The following is a 19,439-nucleotide window of genomic DNA, read 5'->3' as shown; positions in this document are numbered from 1 at the left end:
TTCTCCTCCTTCTCAGTCTGGGGTGGTTGTCAGCATTATCCTCCTCACTGCCCTCAGCCTCTAACACATACCCTTGTATCAAAGTGACAGCAGCCCCTAATATTTTGTCAGTTAAAATTCCCCCAAGTGTGTACACCAATGGTGCAGAGTTTGTTGGAAAAAACAGACTGAGAGGTGTTTGCATAGTTTATACTGTTGTGCTGCAGATGCTGCCTGTGTGTTTGGCTGACTATGATACATTTCACCTGCCAGTGATATTATTTGTACTTGAGTGACTTTATTCTGTTATTTCCCCTTTTTTCTCTTCCCATTTCTGCCCCTTCAAAGCCCAGTGGCATGCCGCACACACCCGCTGCTCAAATGTAAACATTTCTGCTGGTTCCTGTTTTTTTTCCCTTGTGTTTAAGTCCTGTGATGCACTGTGCAAACTGGTATAGTATAGTAAACAGTTTTGAGCAGAAAGGATCCTGCCAGGGACGTGAACACACTCAGCATTTCATGAACTAGCTCAGACACACACCCCTTGCTTAACAGTACTTAGCTAAGTGCAAATAGAGGCAGAGGAGCTCTAATGTGATTACACCAAGCATGACACCCCCCTTTTCATGTCAGCTGCTTCTCTTGCTTACACTGCAGCATTATAGCTCCTACATGGTTAGGTGCAGGCGGACATGGTCTCCCATTTTGCTATTCAATAAATTTAACTCATTTGCATACTCCACTACCTTAGTCCCTTGTTACACCACTACACAAGAGCCTTTCTCCTTAGCTACCAGTTTTACCTGTTATTGTTTTGGTTATGCATGTTACCCACTATAATGGCAAAATGCAGATTTCACTTAAAACTGTCTTTTCACATTTTTTTTTTATTTTCTGCATGATCTCATTTGCACACAACTGAGCTACGCTTATACAGCCAAAATTGGCCAAAAAAAAACTTTTATTTTTATAATTTTGCAACTGTTTTCCATGCCAATGACCATATTTTTGGCCATTGGCATGCCTAATAGTCATAATATATGCTTTACTTTGAGCTGTCATGCCCCCGTTTTGATTTTTGCAGAAATGTACATGGCTAGTAACCGAATACATTTCTGTAATGGATACTGCTGTGACACGGATGCCTGCCTGCTTACTGAATCACTAATTCACCTCATTTGCATGATTTTTCACTAGCAAATGGGGTAATTAGTACTATTCAGTGGTGTCCATGTCAGAATAGTGCTGGCAGGCTTGTGCATGCACCCAGCCTTGTTTACTGAATCGCTCGGCGGCCATATTCCATGCAGAAGCTGCTACACTATTCTGGCACGGTAAAATTGCTTTATTGAATACTTGGGATTATTTTTTGATAAAATATGTCATATAGCAAGAATTTTTATGACTATGACGCTATATTTTTTTACAACATATACTGTTAGAGGTCTGAAAAGAAGCTTAGATTATATAGTTTCCTGAAAATTAAAGTACTAAATGACCAGATGATACAATAACTACATATGGTTCAATGGAAACATTTTATTACATACTGCACAAAGCTTAGGTTTACACAAAGTTAATATTTTCACGTAAAAATGCAGACAGAACACACTTCTTTTTTCCAAATATCTTTTATTGGAAAACATATGATATAAAAATGTTAAAACACATGCACACACAAAGAACAAACAATATATACAACAAAAATGCAACTACATACAACAACATACATAAAAGTGTTGTATGCAGAATGCATTTAGACTGATATTTATAAAAAGAGATAAAGAGAAAAAGAAAAAAATCAGGTAGCAATCTTGGTCATAAAATACACAAAAAAATGTCCCTAACAGTTTTAAAAGTACATGGGATTTGATTCTTAAATGTACACGTTTATAAATCATAATATATTTTAAAGCTTCCTCCTTAAAATAAGTCCAGAGTAGCTTAGCTCTTTCAATCCAGTTTTGTGTCATGTATAATGCTACTAGTATAAACAATACAGTTAAGACACAAGTGTTTTGTTAGTGTAATATGAAATAGGACATATTTACAGGAGAATGTGAAATTTTCATAGCCCATCTTCTCAAGTCTAACTTTTGGAGTGCTACAACTGGTATGTATATTTATATTTCCATAATATATTAATTAAATCTGTGCTGTGATAATTACAGGCTGTACAGATGGACAGTTTATTAGAGAGGTTCAGCTTGGTGACATATATGTGTTGGTAAGAATCATGAATTGTAAGTAAAAAAGTTTCTTAAAAGGGACTGATTTAAGGTTAAAATTAAACAAAATAATTTGATTAATTGAATTAGATGAATCGAGATTTAACCAATAATTAGAATATATAAGGGAATTTTCATTCGCCAAATCTTTTCATGCAGTCACCAGTTAATATTTCCATACCAGATCGGTCGTGGCCCGGGTTAACAATGACCGCCACCAGTACTGTTAGCCAACAGGGTGCTGGTGGAAATTGGGCTACTGTTGGCCGAAGGAGGAGAAGAGGCGGAAGGCATGGCCGAAGGCAGGAAGAGAGGAGAAAGGCTAGGACTGTGGTAGTGAGGGTCGGAACTTTGAATGTTGGCAGTATGACTGGTATAGGGAGAGAGCTAGCTGATATGATGGACAGAAGGAAGGTTGGTATATTGTGTGTGCAAGAGAACAGATGGAAGGGGAGTAAGGCTAGATGTATCGGAGGTGGGTTCAAATTGTTTTATCATGGTGTGGATGGGAGGAGAAATGGCGTAGGAGCTATTCTGAAGGAACAGTATGCAAAGAGTGTTATGGAGGTGAAAAGGGTGCCAGATAGAGTGATGTTTATGAAGCTTGAAATTGATGGTGTAATGATTAATGTTGTTAGTGCATATGTTCCACAAGTTGGGTGTGCAATGGATGAGAAAGGAAAATTTTGGAGTGAATTGGATGAAGTGGTGATGACTGTACCCAAGGGTGAGAGAGTGGTGATTGGAGCAGATTTAAATGGGCATGTTGGTGAAGGGAACAGTGGGGATGAGGAAGTGATGGGTAGGTATGGTGTTAAACAAAGGCATGCAGAAGGTCAGATGGTAGTGGATTTTGGGAAAAGGATGGATATGGCTGTGGTGAATACGTATTTAACAAGAGGAATGAGCATAGGGTGACATACAAGAGTGGAGGAAGATGCACATAGGTCGATTATATCTTATGTAGGAGGGCCAGTTTGAAGGAGATTGGAGACTGTAAAGTGGTGGCCGGAGAATGTGTAGTTAGGCAGCATAGGATGGTGGTTTGTAGGATAACGTTGGTGATCAAGAAGAGGAGGAGGAGTGTGAGGGCAGCACCAAGGATCAAATGGTGGAAATTGAAAAAGGGTAATTGTGAGGTGGAGTTCAGGGATGAGTTAAGCCAGGCACTGGGTGGCAGTGAAGAGTTACCAAATAGCTGGGTAACTACAGCAGAGCTAGTTAGGGAGACAGCTAGAAAGGTACTTGGTATCACATTGGGACAGAGGAAGGATGACAAGGAGACATGGTGGTGGAATGAGGAAGTACAGAAGAGTATACAGGCAAAGAGGTTGGCAAAGAAGAAGTGGGATTGTCAGAGAGATGAAGAAAGTAGACAGGAGTATAAGGAGATGAGGTACATGGCAAAGAGAGAGGTGGCGAAGGCTAAGGATAAGGCATATGAAGACTTGTATGAAAGGTTGGACACTAAGGAGGGAGAAAAGACCTGTACAGATTGGCTAGACAGAGGGACCGAGCTAGGAAAGATGTGCAGCAGACAAAGGTGATAAAGGATAATGAGGGAAACATACTCACAAACGAGGAGAGTGTGTTGAGTAGATGGAAACAGTACTTTGAGGGGTTGATGAATGAAGAGAATGAGAGGGAGAGAAGGTTGGATGATGTAGGGATAGTAAATCATGAAGTACGATGGATTAGCAAGGAGGAAGTAAGGATAGCTATGAAGAGGATGAAGAATGGAAAGGCTGTTAGTCCAGATGACATACCTGTGGAAGCATGGAGGTGTTTAGGTGAAATGGCGGTGGAGATTTTAACCAGATTTTTTAATGAAATCTTGGAGAGTGAAAGGATGTCTGAGGAATGGAGAAAGTGTTTTGGTACCAATTTTTAAGAATAAGGGTGATGTGCAGAGCTGTAGTAACAACAGAGGGATTAAACTGATCTGTCACAGCATGAAGTTATGGGAAAGAGTAGTGGAAGCTAGGTTAAGAAGGGAGGTGATGATTAGTGATCAGCAGTATGGTTTCATGCCAGGAAAGAGCACTACAGATGTGATGTTTGCTCTGAGAGTGTTGATGGAGAAGTACAGAGAATGTCAGAAGGAGTTGCATTGTGTTTTTGTAGACTTGGAGAAAGCATATGACAGGGTGCCTAGAGAGGAGTTGTGGTATTGTATGAGGAAGTCAGGAGTGTCAGAGAAGTATGTAAGAGTGGTACAGTATATGTACGAAGGTAGTGTGACAGCAGTGAGGTCTGCGGTGGGAGTGACGGTTGCGTTTATGGTGGAGGTGGGTTTACATCAAGGATCAGCTCTGAACCCTATCTTATTTGCAATGGTGATGAACAGGTTGACAGACAAGATCAGACAGGAGTCCCCATGGACTATGATGTTTGCAGATGACATTGTGATCTGTAGTGAGAGTAGGGAACAGGTGGAGAAGACCCTGGAGAGATGGAGATATGCTCTAGAGAGAAGAGGAATGAAGGTCAGCAGGACTAAGACAGAATATATGTGTGTGAATGAGAGGGAGGATAGAGGAATGATGAGGATGCAGGGAGTAGAGGTGACGAAGGTGGATGAGTTTAAATACTTGGGGTCAATAGTTCAGAGTAACGGTGAGTGTGGAATAGAGGTGAAGAAGAGAGTACAGGCAGGATGGAGTGGGTGGAGAAGAGTGTCAGGAGTGATTTGTGACAGACGAGTACCTGTAAGAGTGAAAGGGAAGGTCTACAAGAGGGTAGTGAGACCAGCTATGTTATATGGGTTGGAGGCAGTGGCATTGACAAAAAGGCAGGTGTTTGAGCTGAATGTGGCAGAGTTAAAGATGTTAAGATTTGCAATGGGTGTGATGAGGGTGGACAGGATTAGGAATAAGTATATTAGAGGGTCAGCCCAGGTTGGAAGGTTTGGAGACAAAGCCAGAGAGGCAAGATTACATTGGTTTGGAAATCTGCTGAGAAGGGATGCGGAGTATATTGGGAAAAAGATGCTAAGGATGAAGCTACCAGGTAACAGGAAAAGAGGAAGGCCTAAGATAAGGTTTATGGATGTGGTGAGAGAGGGCATGTAGGTGGTTGGTGTGACAGAGCAAGACGCAGAGGACAGGAAGAAATGGAAACAGGTGATCCACTGTGGCGACCCCTAACGGGAACAGCCGAAAGAGGAGGATGATGAAGGGAATTTTCATATCTGAAGCTAAAGTTTAATTTATAGGTATTCCAGATTGGCTTTTCAGAGATTAGATATTTCTATAGCAATTTACAGAAAATGATTTCATTTCTTTCACTTGTAAGTTTGCCATTTTGCTTTGTACTACATAATGAATCTGATTTAGAATTGGGAGGTACCTCTCTTTAGCAAATAATGGAAATTCTTAGTTTTATTGAAATGTGTTAATAGATGCAAAGTCTATCACTACCTTATCTTTAAGTAAGGGGAAGGTAGATAGCTCTAGCATTTGATTGTTTATCGTATAATTGGAGTTTAAGTATAGTGGTTGAAAAAGTGCAAATTATGACTGCAAATTTAAAATGTTACTACGTTTTTGTGCTATATTTATTTCTACAGCTAGAAATTTGTGTACTTTGATTTGTTTCATATCCTTTTTTTATTTATGAATAGTAAAGTGCGTTTTTAGCTTTGAATGTAACTAAACCAAAGTTCAACCCAGCTGGGATACCATATATTTTGTTTTGGATTTAAAGGTGATTATTTTCAATAATCTACTAATATTAATTATAATACAAGTAGGAATCAGTCCAAAGCCACCCTGTTTTAGCAGTAGGAGAAGTTTATTATAGGCAATTCTAACTGATTTGGGTTGACAAATTAACTTTCCTAGAGTAGAAATGTTTTGAAAAAGTGGTTTTGTGGACTATCTGGAAAATAAGTTAAAATTAAGTAAAGTTCTTGGCACTATATTCATTTTTATTACAGCAACTTTTGAAAAGAAGTAGACACTTAGTTTTCCCCATTTTATAATATCATTTATGATACTTGCCCATGATGATGATGGTTTTAATCTCATTATAATGGATGGAGTAAATTAGATGACAGGATTTGAGATAGTAGAGTAGATTTATTTAAGCTTAATTTGTAGTTCAAGAACATTGAGTAGGTATATATTTGTTTAATTATTTGGGGTAGCTCTGAGTTAGATTAAGTGAAATATATATTAGTATCATTCACAAAAGCTGTGAATAGCAGGAAAATGTTGTTTATTTTTGATATGATATAATATGTATTCCATAGTAATGAAAGAAATAAAGGTTCAGTGTAAAGCTTGAACAGATAAGGGGAAAGAGGGCAACCTTGCCTAGCACTATTTATAATCAGTATTGGGGGGAAGCAATTAAGCAATTTTATTTATATATATATATATATATATATATATATATATATATATATATTGTAAAAGTGTTGATAGCAGTAATAAAAGATACAGGGAAATTAAAGCACTGCATTACCGTGAAGAGGAAACTGAGGTACGGACAATCAAATGCTTTTGAGCAAGTGTAAAGATAATAAGCTGACTGTCACTTGAAAGAAGTTTGAGAGATTCTAAAGTGAGTATGATCACACTTCTGTCTAGATTTCATAAATTCTGACTAAAATGGTGAGAGACAAAATACAATTCTATGAGTTTTGAATTAGTTATTGGAAGTAGCATAACCCTATCAAACAGAAATTCAGAAGTACGAGTGACCCAGTCTTGCAGTCTACAGAGCCTGTAATGACAACTTATACAGGACAGCATGTAAAATGTCTAAAAGATATATAAATATCTATCTATCTATTAAAAATATTTCCTAAGTTGCACTAATTATTTTTATATGTTTGTATAACACTTAAGTGGATTAGTCCTCAGAGTCAAAATAGCTATGACGCAGTCCATAAAACAGGCCATAAAACAGTAAAGCTGTACAACACAAATGAATTAAAAAGTTGCTGTATTCATCTTATGAAACAAACATGATATAAATCCACTAAACATAAATTTAGCCAAGGAACATGTTGAGCAAACACTTTAATATGTAATAAAGACAGGGGCATTGAATTTACATAATTTAAAATATAGCATAAATCAAACTGATGTTGATTCCTTATAAGAAAATTATAAGCCCTTGTTAAATAAACTGCATTTGCATTAGGTAAATAGATGTAATATGTCCACCTTTATTAGACAGCTAGAGTTCAGCTGCATATCACAGAATCATATATATTCTATATTTATCAGTGTATATTCAGTAGTGCTTGTATACATAATTTACTATCATGCAGTTCTCAATACTGGATAACATATCTTAACAATTATTAAAGTGTGCAGGAAAAAAATACAAAAGTTATGAGAAGTATATTATTGACATTAACTAAATATAATTAATTGTAGTGTGGCAATTGATAAAGGGGTTAAAGGTGTGAGCTGTAATTCCAGTGGTACAGAGGTTGATTCCCTTAATCCTCATCTGCCTACTGTGTGACATGTTAGCATGTTACTTAAGCAGACATTGCTCCCAGGTCACCCCTGAAAATGGACTGTGTGTCCAGTTGGCCTACCTGGTTAACAAATAATAATAATAATTATTATTATTATTATTATTATTATTATTATTATTATTATTATTAAAGTACTGAAAATGAGTCTGAACTTATAGAAGTCAAGTTAGCTGGATTTATACTTCACAAATGTACTATCTGCTCAAGATTTTGGAAGTTAGCAAACATATACATTTCCCAAGAAGAAGACAGGAAAAAGAATACCCATTCTTCTAAGATCCATTATACATATTGGGCATAACCATCATTGTGAAATAATCAAGCAAGTGAAATCCTATTCTTTGCTCAGTGAATGGAACTGGCATTAAATTAATGTTTCAGAGAACTGATACATCACAGAGTCTGCACAGGCCAGTTTTTGCAGGCACCATATGTTACAATGGCTATGCTATACCCTCATTAATTGCATCTGGTAGGAGGTGAATGAAGTTTATAAACAAAATGTGAACATCAAAATTTGTGGTAAATGCAAACATTTGCCAGTCAGCTTTCCGGTTATTTTCATAAATGTGTGCATAAATTTTAATAAGGGTCTGTTCTTCTAATAAAAGTTATAGCAGCATCTTATACACTGCTCAAGATTGCTTTAGATCAGATCACCAAAGTCTCATACAGTACACTAAATGCTACAACAAACTTTATCACAGATAACTAAGATGCATGTAGCACTTCGTTAAACTGACAAACCCTGGGATTCAATAACACCTACCCTAAATGTACACCATACTGAGTGAACAGACAACACAGAAAAAACTCACACCTTCCCCCTCCTAATTTTAGTTTAAATATTGACAGAGAATCTTAAAGCTTACCACAAAGTGCAGACTACATGTACACTCAGTGTAATCTTTCTGAGTGACTAGAAAGCACAAAAAATGTGATAAGAATGTTCTTGACTACATATCATGTGCACTTAGTGTAGGCTTTATTGAATCTGGCCCACATCCTTTTATTACAAGGAATACCTTGCATGCTGTCACCACTCTCTTAAGTCTGCAAAAAATACCCCCAGCATTGCATCTGTTTGATTATTTTAAACATATTCGATAATTATTTAATCAATAGGGCCAAATAGCATGAGCTCGGATGAGTTCCTTGCCTCATGAGTGATTTATAAAATAATGAAGGTTTTTCTCTTAGAAAGTATTTAATACAGCCCTAACACGCAACTCATTTATTTTTTATTAAAATGTATTGCAGGGAAAAGCATGAGAAGATCCGCCACAAGCATCTGTTAACAGGCAGAAGAAAGAATGCAATGGCATCTTTTGAAATGCAGCACAATAAACCTGAAAAGAAAAGCACCATGCACTTACAAATGACTTTGACTTCTGAAATTACAGGAAAGTTTCATTTTTCTGCATTAAAATGTATAAAAATACAATGGATAAAATTTGGGGGTATAATGGATATATAACTGCATTTAAAGATAATATACACTAATCCAATGTAATACCTCAGAAAAGTATATGGTGTCAAGAAAAACTATCTTGCAACATCCCTTTGGGTATACAAGTTAAAAAACAATCATGCACAGTAAATAAACGTTTCACAGTAGGACCTCACTCATCTTTAAACTGCAGAAATTGATTTAGATGATTCGAGTACAAAGAAGTTCTGCTTTTTATGTTAGAAGCCTGAAGAACATTCGAAACTTTAGAGCAATCTTAGCCATCAGTTCAGCAGCCATTCTCTTTCACCTATACTTGAATTTTTTGTATGACAACTAGTATCTTGCTGGGTACACTTCATGCATAAAATGCACACAAAAGCAAAATCCAACAATAATGCTTTCAAGTGATCTAATATTACTAGCCTGTCCACAACATATACCAGCTAGCTCATGGAAATATCCAACATACAGTAATATCTACAACATCTAATCCGAAGATGCATTTACCTCAGTTGTGACATTTTTAAAACATTTTGGTATCATGAAAAATTTCAGCACAATATAATCAAATCCCCATTAAATGTCTGAAAATGTTTTTTGCACTTTATGCTGATAAAGAAGATGAAATTATGAAAGATAATGTGAAAAATGCCAAATACTTCATTCTATACTCCAGATTAATTCTACTTAGTATAACACTGCTGAATTTATCTGACAAATGTTTAAATATAACCTATACAGCATCTTGTAAACATCCAGAGAGTATCATAACACAAATCAGTAGTAACAAGCAATGCTTAACTTACTGAATTAAGATATAATACCTGCCGACAACCTGATGCCCTTGTTCAGATACATTACAAGCATGGTTACGGACTTGCTCAGTACATTGCTTGCATTTTCTCTATAAATAATGTTGTGTGTTGCAAGTAGCAACAATATTACAATGTATCCCATTTTGCAATTCATATTTATATAGGTATTGTATTTACTGTGTTGGTCTCTATATGTGTGTGTGTGTGTGTGTGTGTGTGTGTGTGTGTGTGTGTATGTGTGCGTGTGTATGTGTGTGTGTGTGTGTGTGTGTGTGTGTGTGTGTGTGTGTGTGTGTGTGTGTGTGTGTGTGTGTGTGTGTGTGTGTGTGTGTGTATATGTAGGTAGACAGGGAGATAGATATGTAGATTATATTAATTTGATCTAAAGTCAGAATATCTAAAAGCTGTTGCTGGCACAAATTGCTTAAAAGTCATACTATCATAATTGTGGAATTTGCACTTTCTTCTCTTTTCTGCTATCCCAGAGTTGGTACATGTAGGTTGCAGTGAGTGGGGGCTTCCCCTGTGTAAACTTGGCTTTATTTTTCAATACTGCAGGTTTTTATATTTTGATTTTAGATATTTTGACATATACCTAAGAATGCGCGCACGCACACACACACACACACACATACACAGCTGATACTATTTCATTGGCTCGGTTATTCACTAGAATTGTAAAATGAATTGCTGTTTCCATGAGCTCAATCTGAATCTGGGCCTGATCATGTCAGATTAATCTTGTTAAAAATATACATAACTGAGACATTTAGCAAAGTAATACATAAATAGCATAGATATAAGCCAAATAATCTTGGACTTTCTGTGCATAATACATTTTCCAGAAAAACAAATTCTCTTTAAGAGTAGACTCATTTCCACGATGTAGTCTTTTTGTAAACCCTATAAAATATCAGCACTTCTAAGGAACTTTTAGTTCTAAATTGTGCTTCGGATGTACTCACCATTTTCCTCGGAAGCATTAGCTCTTACAGTGATATTTCCAACATCTAGACTAATCCGAGAGACATCATTTGCCGCAGTTGCCTTAACCAAATATGAACCTAAAATAGTATTAAGAGATGTTAATAATTTTCTAGGATGATTAAATACATTTCACATTTAAAGAATTTGATTTTTATTTGAAAATGCACTTTTATATTACACTTCTAGACTTAAGCATTTTAAAACATAGATGCAGACAATGAAGACAACCTTGCAGACCATCTTAAATGCTTGTATTCAGAATTCTTCAGTGTGACTGATTTGGATCTGATGTATTCATAAGGAACGCTACAGATTCTAGCGGATGGAAGTTTCATCAGTCCAAATCTGTATATGATACCTGATTTGCCATTCATCTGAAATAAACATTTACTTTCCATTACAATAGGGCTCACCCAAGTTGACATATCATCTGTACAAAATAGTTTTGCTCCAGGTGAGCCTGCACTTCATTCATATCACACACACACATATTCACAAAGCAAACAACACCAGAATTACCCATTCTAAAGACTTAAACCTTGCCTATGATATAAATAGGAACAGCTGGAGAGACAGGTCTGTTTCCCAGAGACTACCCCGTCTCTGGAACAGGATCCCCATCCATGGAAACCCTCTCTAACCCAATTCAAGTGCAACTTGGACAACTGGATGTGCAACGGAAAATTCATCATAGGTTTGGTACCCATGTCTCTAATGGACACAGACAACCTGTAAATGGTTTATCTTCCAGGCCCTTGCTTGTAAATGTTTCGTATCCCAAGTCCCTGCTTATAATTGTCAAGGGAACCAGAACTTTTCAGAGATTTGGAATGCATGGCTAGACTTAAAAGGCCCTTGTGGTTGTTAACCTTTTAAACATCTATGAACCTATGAACGCAAATATTTATGTGTATATGTGTGTATCTATCTATCTATCTATAAATATCGCTCTCTCCATATATATATATATATATATATATATATATATATATATATATATATATATATATATATATATGTATATATATATATATATATATATATGTATGTATATATATATATATATATATATATATATATATATATATATATATATAAATTATATACACATATACACACACACACACACACACACACACACACACACACACACACACACACACACACACACACACACACACACACACATATATATATATATATTTGAAATTTGAATATTTGAAAAGTTGACCTTTTGTGGTTGAGTGTCGATATTTTGGTCTTTCATTCTTTTTCACTAGGCCCATACATATATATAAATATATATATATATATATATATATATATATATATATATATATATATATATATTTATATACACACATGTTTAGAAAATCATACTTCGACTACCTTTCATGAAGTATCTCCATCCCTTAATAGCAATATACTATTGAGATAGCCATGCAGGTAATAATCTGTATTACATGCACATTTATAGTGATGTACTCACAGCACTCTTCCAATAACAAACCAAATCCTGTCACATCAATATGTTTAACATAACGTCTACCTGCATTGTATTCAGGTGCAGTCATTCTCCAACATTTAACATTCTTACCATGTCTTCTTTTAGTCTAGTCTCCAGCACACTAGTTCTTTTGTACATCACCAACTTGCAATTCAGCGTTTGGCCCACTTCCTTGTAGCCCAGTCCCTGAAATGTAAGTATTTTGTAATATCCCTGCTCCATTTATAGGTCACTGCCTAGTAGGTTACATCATGTAGCAAACATCCTGTCATCACTGCCATCTAGGTCTACCCATACTTCCCTATTTTTTCAAACCACTCTAGACACTTATGTGGACTAAATAAAAGGATTTCATGACAACTGTAGCAACATGATGCCCAGAAAGAGATGGCACTATCCACCCAAGTACCTAGGCCCCTGACTGCTTTTTATTTGTAGAGCCTATACAATTTAATGAGGAAGAGGCTGTCTATGCAAAGTGATATTGCTGTACTTTTTAACATTTAGTTGAGACCATTTTAGTACACAAAAACTTTACTAGGGAGAACTCATTTCAGTGGGACTGGGTATGACAGAATGACTTAACAATACCCACTTTTCAGTCATCTGCAAACTTAGTTAGTCAAAGGTCTTGGCTATTTGCTTGGAGATCTATTAAGTAAATACCAAAAAGGGAGACGTTCCAGCAGAGCCAAGAGAGACAACACTGGTCATTTGCATACTTTCTGATGAGGCACCTATAACTTGCAATGTGTAGCTTCAGTCTTTCATTCAGTTTACCATCCATCTTACCCTATATGGATTGATCTTTAAACATTTAACTTTTGTATGATGTCAGTATGAGGAATGGTGTCAAAGGCCTTGGCCAAGTAAAGATATGCTATGTGCACTGTATGACTACCATCTACAGAATCAGTAATCCTTTTAAAGTCATTAACCAGATTAAATAGAAAGGATTTATCATTCACAATGCCAAACAATTTTGGGGGGAGGGGTCAAGTCTAATAAGATTATTTCAGTTTATGATGTGAGTCAGAATATATTCCATGGCTTTGCAGATGAGAATTGCAAGGTTGTTTGTTCTGTTATTCGCCATGTAGGTTGTAATACCATTCTTATGAGGGTGAAGATCATAATTGCAATGTGCCACTCATCAGGAACAAAACCAGTAGCTTAATAGGTTATACAGTTTTAGTAGTATGTCTGCAAGGGTATGTTTAACACAGATTACTATCAGATGTTTGAAAGTCACCTTGCCATCATTCATAAGGTAGAGGGTAAAGGTGTAAAAGTTCAAAATTGTGAGTAGAAATCCTGTCACCTCCAAAATATCGACATGTAGCTTGTGTTCGCAGTTATACACGTCGCTGTTTCAACTGTATTGCACTACAGTGGGGAGCAAGAAAAGTACTCTTTTCCTCAACGCAGTGTGATCTTGGAGTTAGAATATATAATTAGCAAGGAGTATGGGGGATGCAGGGGGACTTGTCCCCTGCAAAATGTTGGTAGTGCATCTCCAGACATCCAGGTAGTACTGATAATGTGGAAGTCAACATATTGACATTACCTTGTTCGGAGATGCCAGTGAACGATGTGCACAATTTCAGCATTTCCGTTCAAGTAAGTCATTACTCACAACACTGAGTTGCACAATTTTAATAGTAAACCATTTAACACTGTTAATTAAGCAACCAGGTATATTGTCAAGTCCTGTGGAGGAAGCATTTTTGGTCTTGGTTAGCAATTTCATAAATGACTTTTAGAGATGGTTATGGGAGTAAGGGATGCTGATATTTTTGGGGTTTTGAATAGAATAGGGTAAAGTTGGCACTACATTTTTTGCAAGGATACTGAAAATGTCTATTAGCTTAGAATAAGATGTGTCATTATAAATTAGTTCAGAGCAGTGTTCGGTATTACTGTTTAGTTTTCTATCACAGCAAACTAAGGCTTCAGTGGCCAGTCACAGTTCATGGCCTCCTTTTGTGGACTTGATGCTGCTCATCGTTTTTGTGAAACTTTTGAGATTATATTCGAGAAGACAGGTTTTGACTCTTCTACATAATTGGTGGAGTTTCCTTTACTGTATAGTTTACCACCAGAGTGGTTTGTTTTTCTGTTTCCCACAATAACTGGTTCTGGTAAGGACTGCTAGCTCTATGCATTTTTCTAAAAGGGTGACAAGTTCCTTAATGAATCTTGTTGCTTTATTAAGGTCAAGAAAAGCACAATCATAAGTGAATTTTGATATTTCATCAAAGCATAGGTTGTGGGTGGCATGTCTGTAGTACTAAAATTCTGAGTTTTTTTTGTAGCAGCTTTTTGCATTTTAAAGGAGAAGGGCACACGTTTGTGTTTAGACATCACTGGGGAAGAGATACCACAGGAGTAGCATGACAGGCAGTTATATTTGTAAGAAGTCAAGAATGCTGTATCCTCTATTAGGTTTATTTAACTACTGCTCAAGAGAATTTTTATTAAGTCTAGGGATTCTTGGGCCTATCCTACTTTAGAGGTATAGGTGTCCCAGTTGTTTTAAAGAGTTTTTAAAGTCTCCCAAGATAAGGGAGTTTTTCCTAATAAAGAGATTACTTAGAACAATGAGGTATCTTACATGGCCACCAGGGTACAAAAAACGTATTCTGTAGTAAGCTATTAGTTGATGATTAATCTTATCTAGATTTATGTCCAAATGTTCAGATTTTTGCCACACATTTTTTTTTCTGGCAAATCACTGAGAACTTCAGTCACTAGAAATCTAAGATTCAAACTTCATATCCTTCAAAAATGTATGCTACCACAAATCCTGTTATTCTGGCAAAATTTTAAGTTTATACGAGCAATACTTAAAACCCTTCTCTATTTTTGGGCCTACCCCCTAATTATTTTGGGCTTTGTCCAGATTTCTTGTACTAAGAGGTTAAGAGGTAAGGTTAAGAGGTATGATCTAGAGTAATCTGTAATTTCGGGTCTATATTATATATTCAAAGTTTCAAAACTTGGAACCTCATATGTTCGACAATGTGTGAGCGAAGTTTGAAACACTGAAAATATAATAAAAAATTAAAAAAAAAAAACTTACCTCAATGCTCTGAGCAGGGGGCAAGTGCCCCTACACCCCCCACAACTCTGAGATCACACTTCAGTGCAGGAAAAGGGAAATTTTCCCATTCTGTGCTGTATGGAGCCATTGCTTTTCACCTTTGAAGTTTTTAAAGTTTGATCATATGGGGTCGACCATATGACATTCGAACTTTAAAAAGTTTGTGTAATTAATAGGGACCCGTAATTTCATAACTTCAATTTGTGAGTTCCTTGGTAAATATGGACACTCCACCCCAATTGTCATTGGGTCTGAAGGTATGAGAACCACAAAACCCTGATTTGGAGAGAGTGCCTGCTTTACATTTAAACAAAGTTTCAGTAAACATGCAAACATTGATCTTTTTCAAATGTAGGAGGACCTCAAAGTCAGGCAATTTATTGTTTATACTTCTGACACTAAGGAAAGCCACCCTATTGTGATCTGGTTTTAGGACTGATATGTTAGTTATATTGAAATGTCCATCATCAGGACCCTGCCTAAAAAGGCACTATAGGGATAGAAAAGGTGTTGCTCAGGATGCAGAAGCCTTGAAATTAAAAGAGCAGGCCATCGTTAGTGAAGCAAGCTGGATTGTCAAGCATCTTGTCCTATGTTGACACATACTGAATTCCAATGGAATATAATATATATATATATATATATATATATATATATATATATATATATCTATGGGTCCACTATGTCATTTCAAAATACTGAAATCTCGAAATTCAGTATTTCCAAATTACATAGCCAAAAACGCAAAGTTCAGAAACCAGCAGAAGCATGAAATTCAAAATCCCGAAGCACGGAGATGTTGAATTTCCACTTCCCTGGTGAGGTGTGTGGATGTATCGGTTGAATGTAGGTAAGATTGTGTGTGTAAATGTGTTGGTTAGGGGCTTTAGTGTGTGTAAGTGTGTGTTGTGACTGTGATGTGTGTGTGTGAGGGACTGTAAGATGTGTGTCTGAGTTTCGTTTGTGTTTCTGTTTGTGCGATCTCAGAGTTAGAATACATATTTAGGGGGGCGGGAGGCACAGCCTCCCACATGGGGGGGTTGCAGGAAGGCTTGCCCCCCTTCTTATCTAGAGTGTAGATGCATTTATTTGATTGTGGGGGGGGGGGGTTATGTTTATGTATGTACTGTACGTGTAGTGTAATTTCGGCATTTTGAATTTCGCAGTTGTGTGTTTTCGAAATTGTGAGTTGTGCTTGGGTTTTCGGCTATGTATTTTTGAAATACTGAATTTCGGGATTTTAGTATTTCGAGATTACATAGTGGACCCATAGATATATACATACATATATATATATATATATATATATATATATATATATATATATATATATATATATATGGGATCCAGACACATGCTCGACTAGTATATGTCCGATTCACAAAACATCGAACACACATACATGAAAGCGCTTAACATTGAAAAGTGCTTCTGTGTATTTGTGCCTGTTTCATAGATTGGACTACAGTACGGGTAAGGGAAATTCCCTTTTCCTCACTGTAGTGTGATCTCGGAGTGAGAATATTAAAGTAGGGGGGTGGGGGGTGAAATGTTGATTTTTTTTTTTTTGAACTACACATACACTGAAGTGCTTTTTGATGTTAAGCGCTTTCGTGTATGTGTGTTCGATGTTTTGTGATTCGGACATATGCTAGTCGAGCATGTGTCCTAGACCCTTATATATATATATATATATATATATATATATATATATATATATATAGCTATAGGTATAGGTATAATGTATGTATATTTGTGTGTGTGCATTTGTGTAAAGATCTGTAAGTCTATATTGCTTGATCTAAAACAGCAATGACTGCAAGTCAAGCAATTGAAACAAAATAATCACATACACACACCATGCATGCAACTCACTTGTCCAATACACAACAGATGCAACTAAAATACATTCACACACTGTAACTGTATGCACACACTCACACACACACACACACACACACACACACACACACACACACACACACACACACACACACACACAGAAAACTTAAAAATATATATTTTTGTAGGAAATTACACCTTCCTGCACCCCTCACAAGGGAGGCTCGACTCCCATATGTGCTGGTAAATATATATTACACTTTCAGGATCACACAACAGTGGGGAACTTATATATTCCCTATCCCTACTGTACTGCAGTCTCATACAAACTAAAAACAAGCCAGTCAAAAGCCAGTATTTCCTAACTGCAAAAATGCTTACCAGCATCTTTCAATGTGACAACAAGTATTTCTGACCACCTGAAAGTTCAATAGATTGGGACATAGCTAACAACATTTGATCATCTGTGTGCTCAATCTTCCAAACTGAACCCATATAAAAATATGCAAAAGCATGTGGTAAAAGGAAAATTTTCATGAAAAGATAGTAGATATGGTTTAAATTTTCCAGACAGTATTATTAACCCACCAGTAACAAGGAACATATCCTTTGGAATAATGAGGTATGCACTTCTAATGTGGTCAAATGTATTCAGCTATTTTGCATCCAAGCTTGCTTGTTAAGGTGTAAGATCCGGTGCATGTGTACACTACAGTGAGCAGTCGCCCTTCTACTTTCCGGCTAAATACTGTACAACTGGTTTAATTGCTGTATGCTTTTTAGGAAGTTCATACCTGTGATTCTTGTCAAGGTAAGTTGCACAATCTTTCTGCAACAGAGCAAATACCGTCTTGCTCCTAGCTGTTCTCTTCGTTATTTAGTTGAAATACAGCTTGCAAGATTAGTTAATTCATTTCACCAGTGAAAGGCATGCTATCAACTATAATTTATTTTTTCAACAATAAAAGGTATCTCACCATACACTTGAAGGTTGTTTTAATAATAATAAAAAAGAAAAATATCAGGTAATTGTCCCCATCTCAGCAAGAGTAGCAAGTGTTTTACAGAACTTTTTTAATTAATTAAAATACCCTATGCCTCCTTAACTCAAGCAGATCAGATGTTTCTTTGTGTGCTATCTTTTATAGAAATGTGTGTGGCTTCAGATTTATTTCACAGTTGCATTAACGATTGTAATATCTGTGAGGAAGAGTGAACTTCTTATGTGTTAAGTGATCAGTCTTTCCTGAAGTTGGCCTTGACCTCAGAGTTAGAATTATAACATATATGTATATATATATATATATATATATATATATATATATATATATATATATATATATATATATATGTATGTATGTGTGTGTGTGTGTGTGTGTGTGTGTGTGTGTGTGTGTGTGTGTGTGTGTGTGTGTGTGTGTGTGCGTGTGTATCTGTGTCTGCGTATGTGGCGGGGTGAGAGTCTGTTGGTGGGAGAATGTGCAGTGAAAGAGGAGTTACAATTGAGAATGATTAGATATTACATGTACTCTGGTATGTAGTTTCATAGTATCTACCTTATATTTGTTCTCAGAGGCAAAGCAGCAGATATGGTTAAATGGAGTATATAAGAGGCAGATATATTAGGGAAGAACTAATGCAAAAATGTTTGCAGTGCCTTTTTTATACTGCCTTCCATATGTGGGATAATAATAAAAGTCTTACTACAAAATCTAAATGTCTTGCTTTCCTTTTAAATGAATAAATTGAAGTGATTAAAGTTAAGTGCATTGAGACGGTTGTACATCTAAGCTGAATAACACTACTGGAGTTAGTATCTCTACAATTATTTTTCTGGTACACTTAACAAAAAAGAAGAAGCAACTTAGATTTATGAAGGTGACATCCAGGCAGTCCAGGACCTGGAAGTGGACTCCTTACCCTGGAAAACATTGATATATGTATAGTCACAAAGACCTGGTTCATGACCAGTGAGACCATTTCATTAGTGCAGGGTCTCAATACCTACCACAATTTCAGGCCCAGCAC

At 36.3% G+C, this 19,439-nt stretch overlaps 1 protein-coding gene across 1 annotated transcript in view; it reads right to left on the bottom strand.

Annotated features, from left to right (window-relative positions):
• The window catches only part of PKD1L2 (polycystin 1 like 2), a 1,522,374-nt gene that overhangs the window by 1,278,665 nt on the left and 224,270 nt on the right, over positions 1–19,439 (bottom strand). Inside the window, exon 10 of the mRNA XM_044081586.1 lies at positions 10,938–11,036. Within this exon, the coding sequence (XP_043937521.1) occupies positions 10,938–11,036 (99 nt within the window). The remainder of the gene's footprint in view (positions 1–10,937; positions 11,037–19,439) is intronic.

Source organism: Protopterus annectens, chromosome 8.part1, assembly GCF_019279795.1.
Source record: "Protopterus annectens isolate FY-2018-M chromosome 8.part1, PAN1.0, whole genome shotgun sequence".
Classification (NCBI taxonomy): Eukaryota; Metazoa; Chordata; order Ceratodontiformes; family Protopteridae; genus Protopterus; species Protopterus annectens.
The sequence above is the reverse complement of the archived record's forward strand: the minus strand, read 5'-3'. Positions and strand labels throughout refer to the sequence as shown.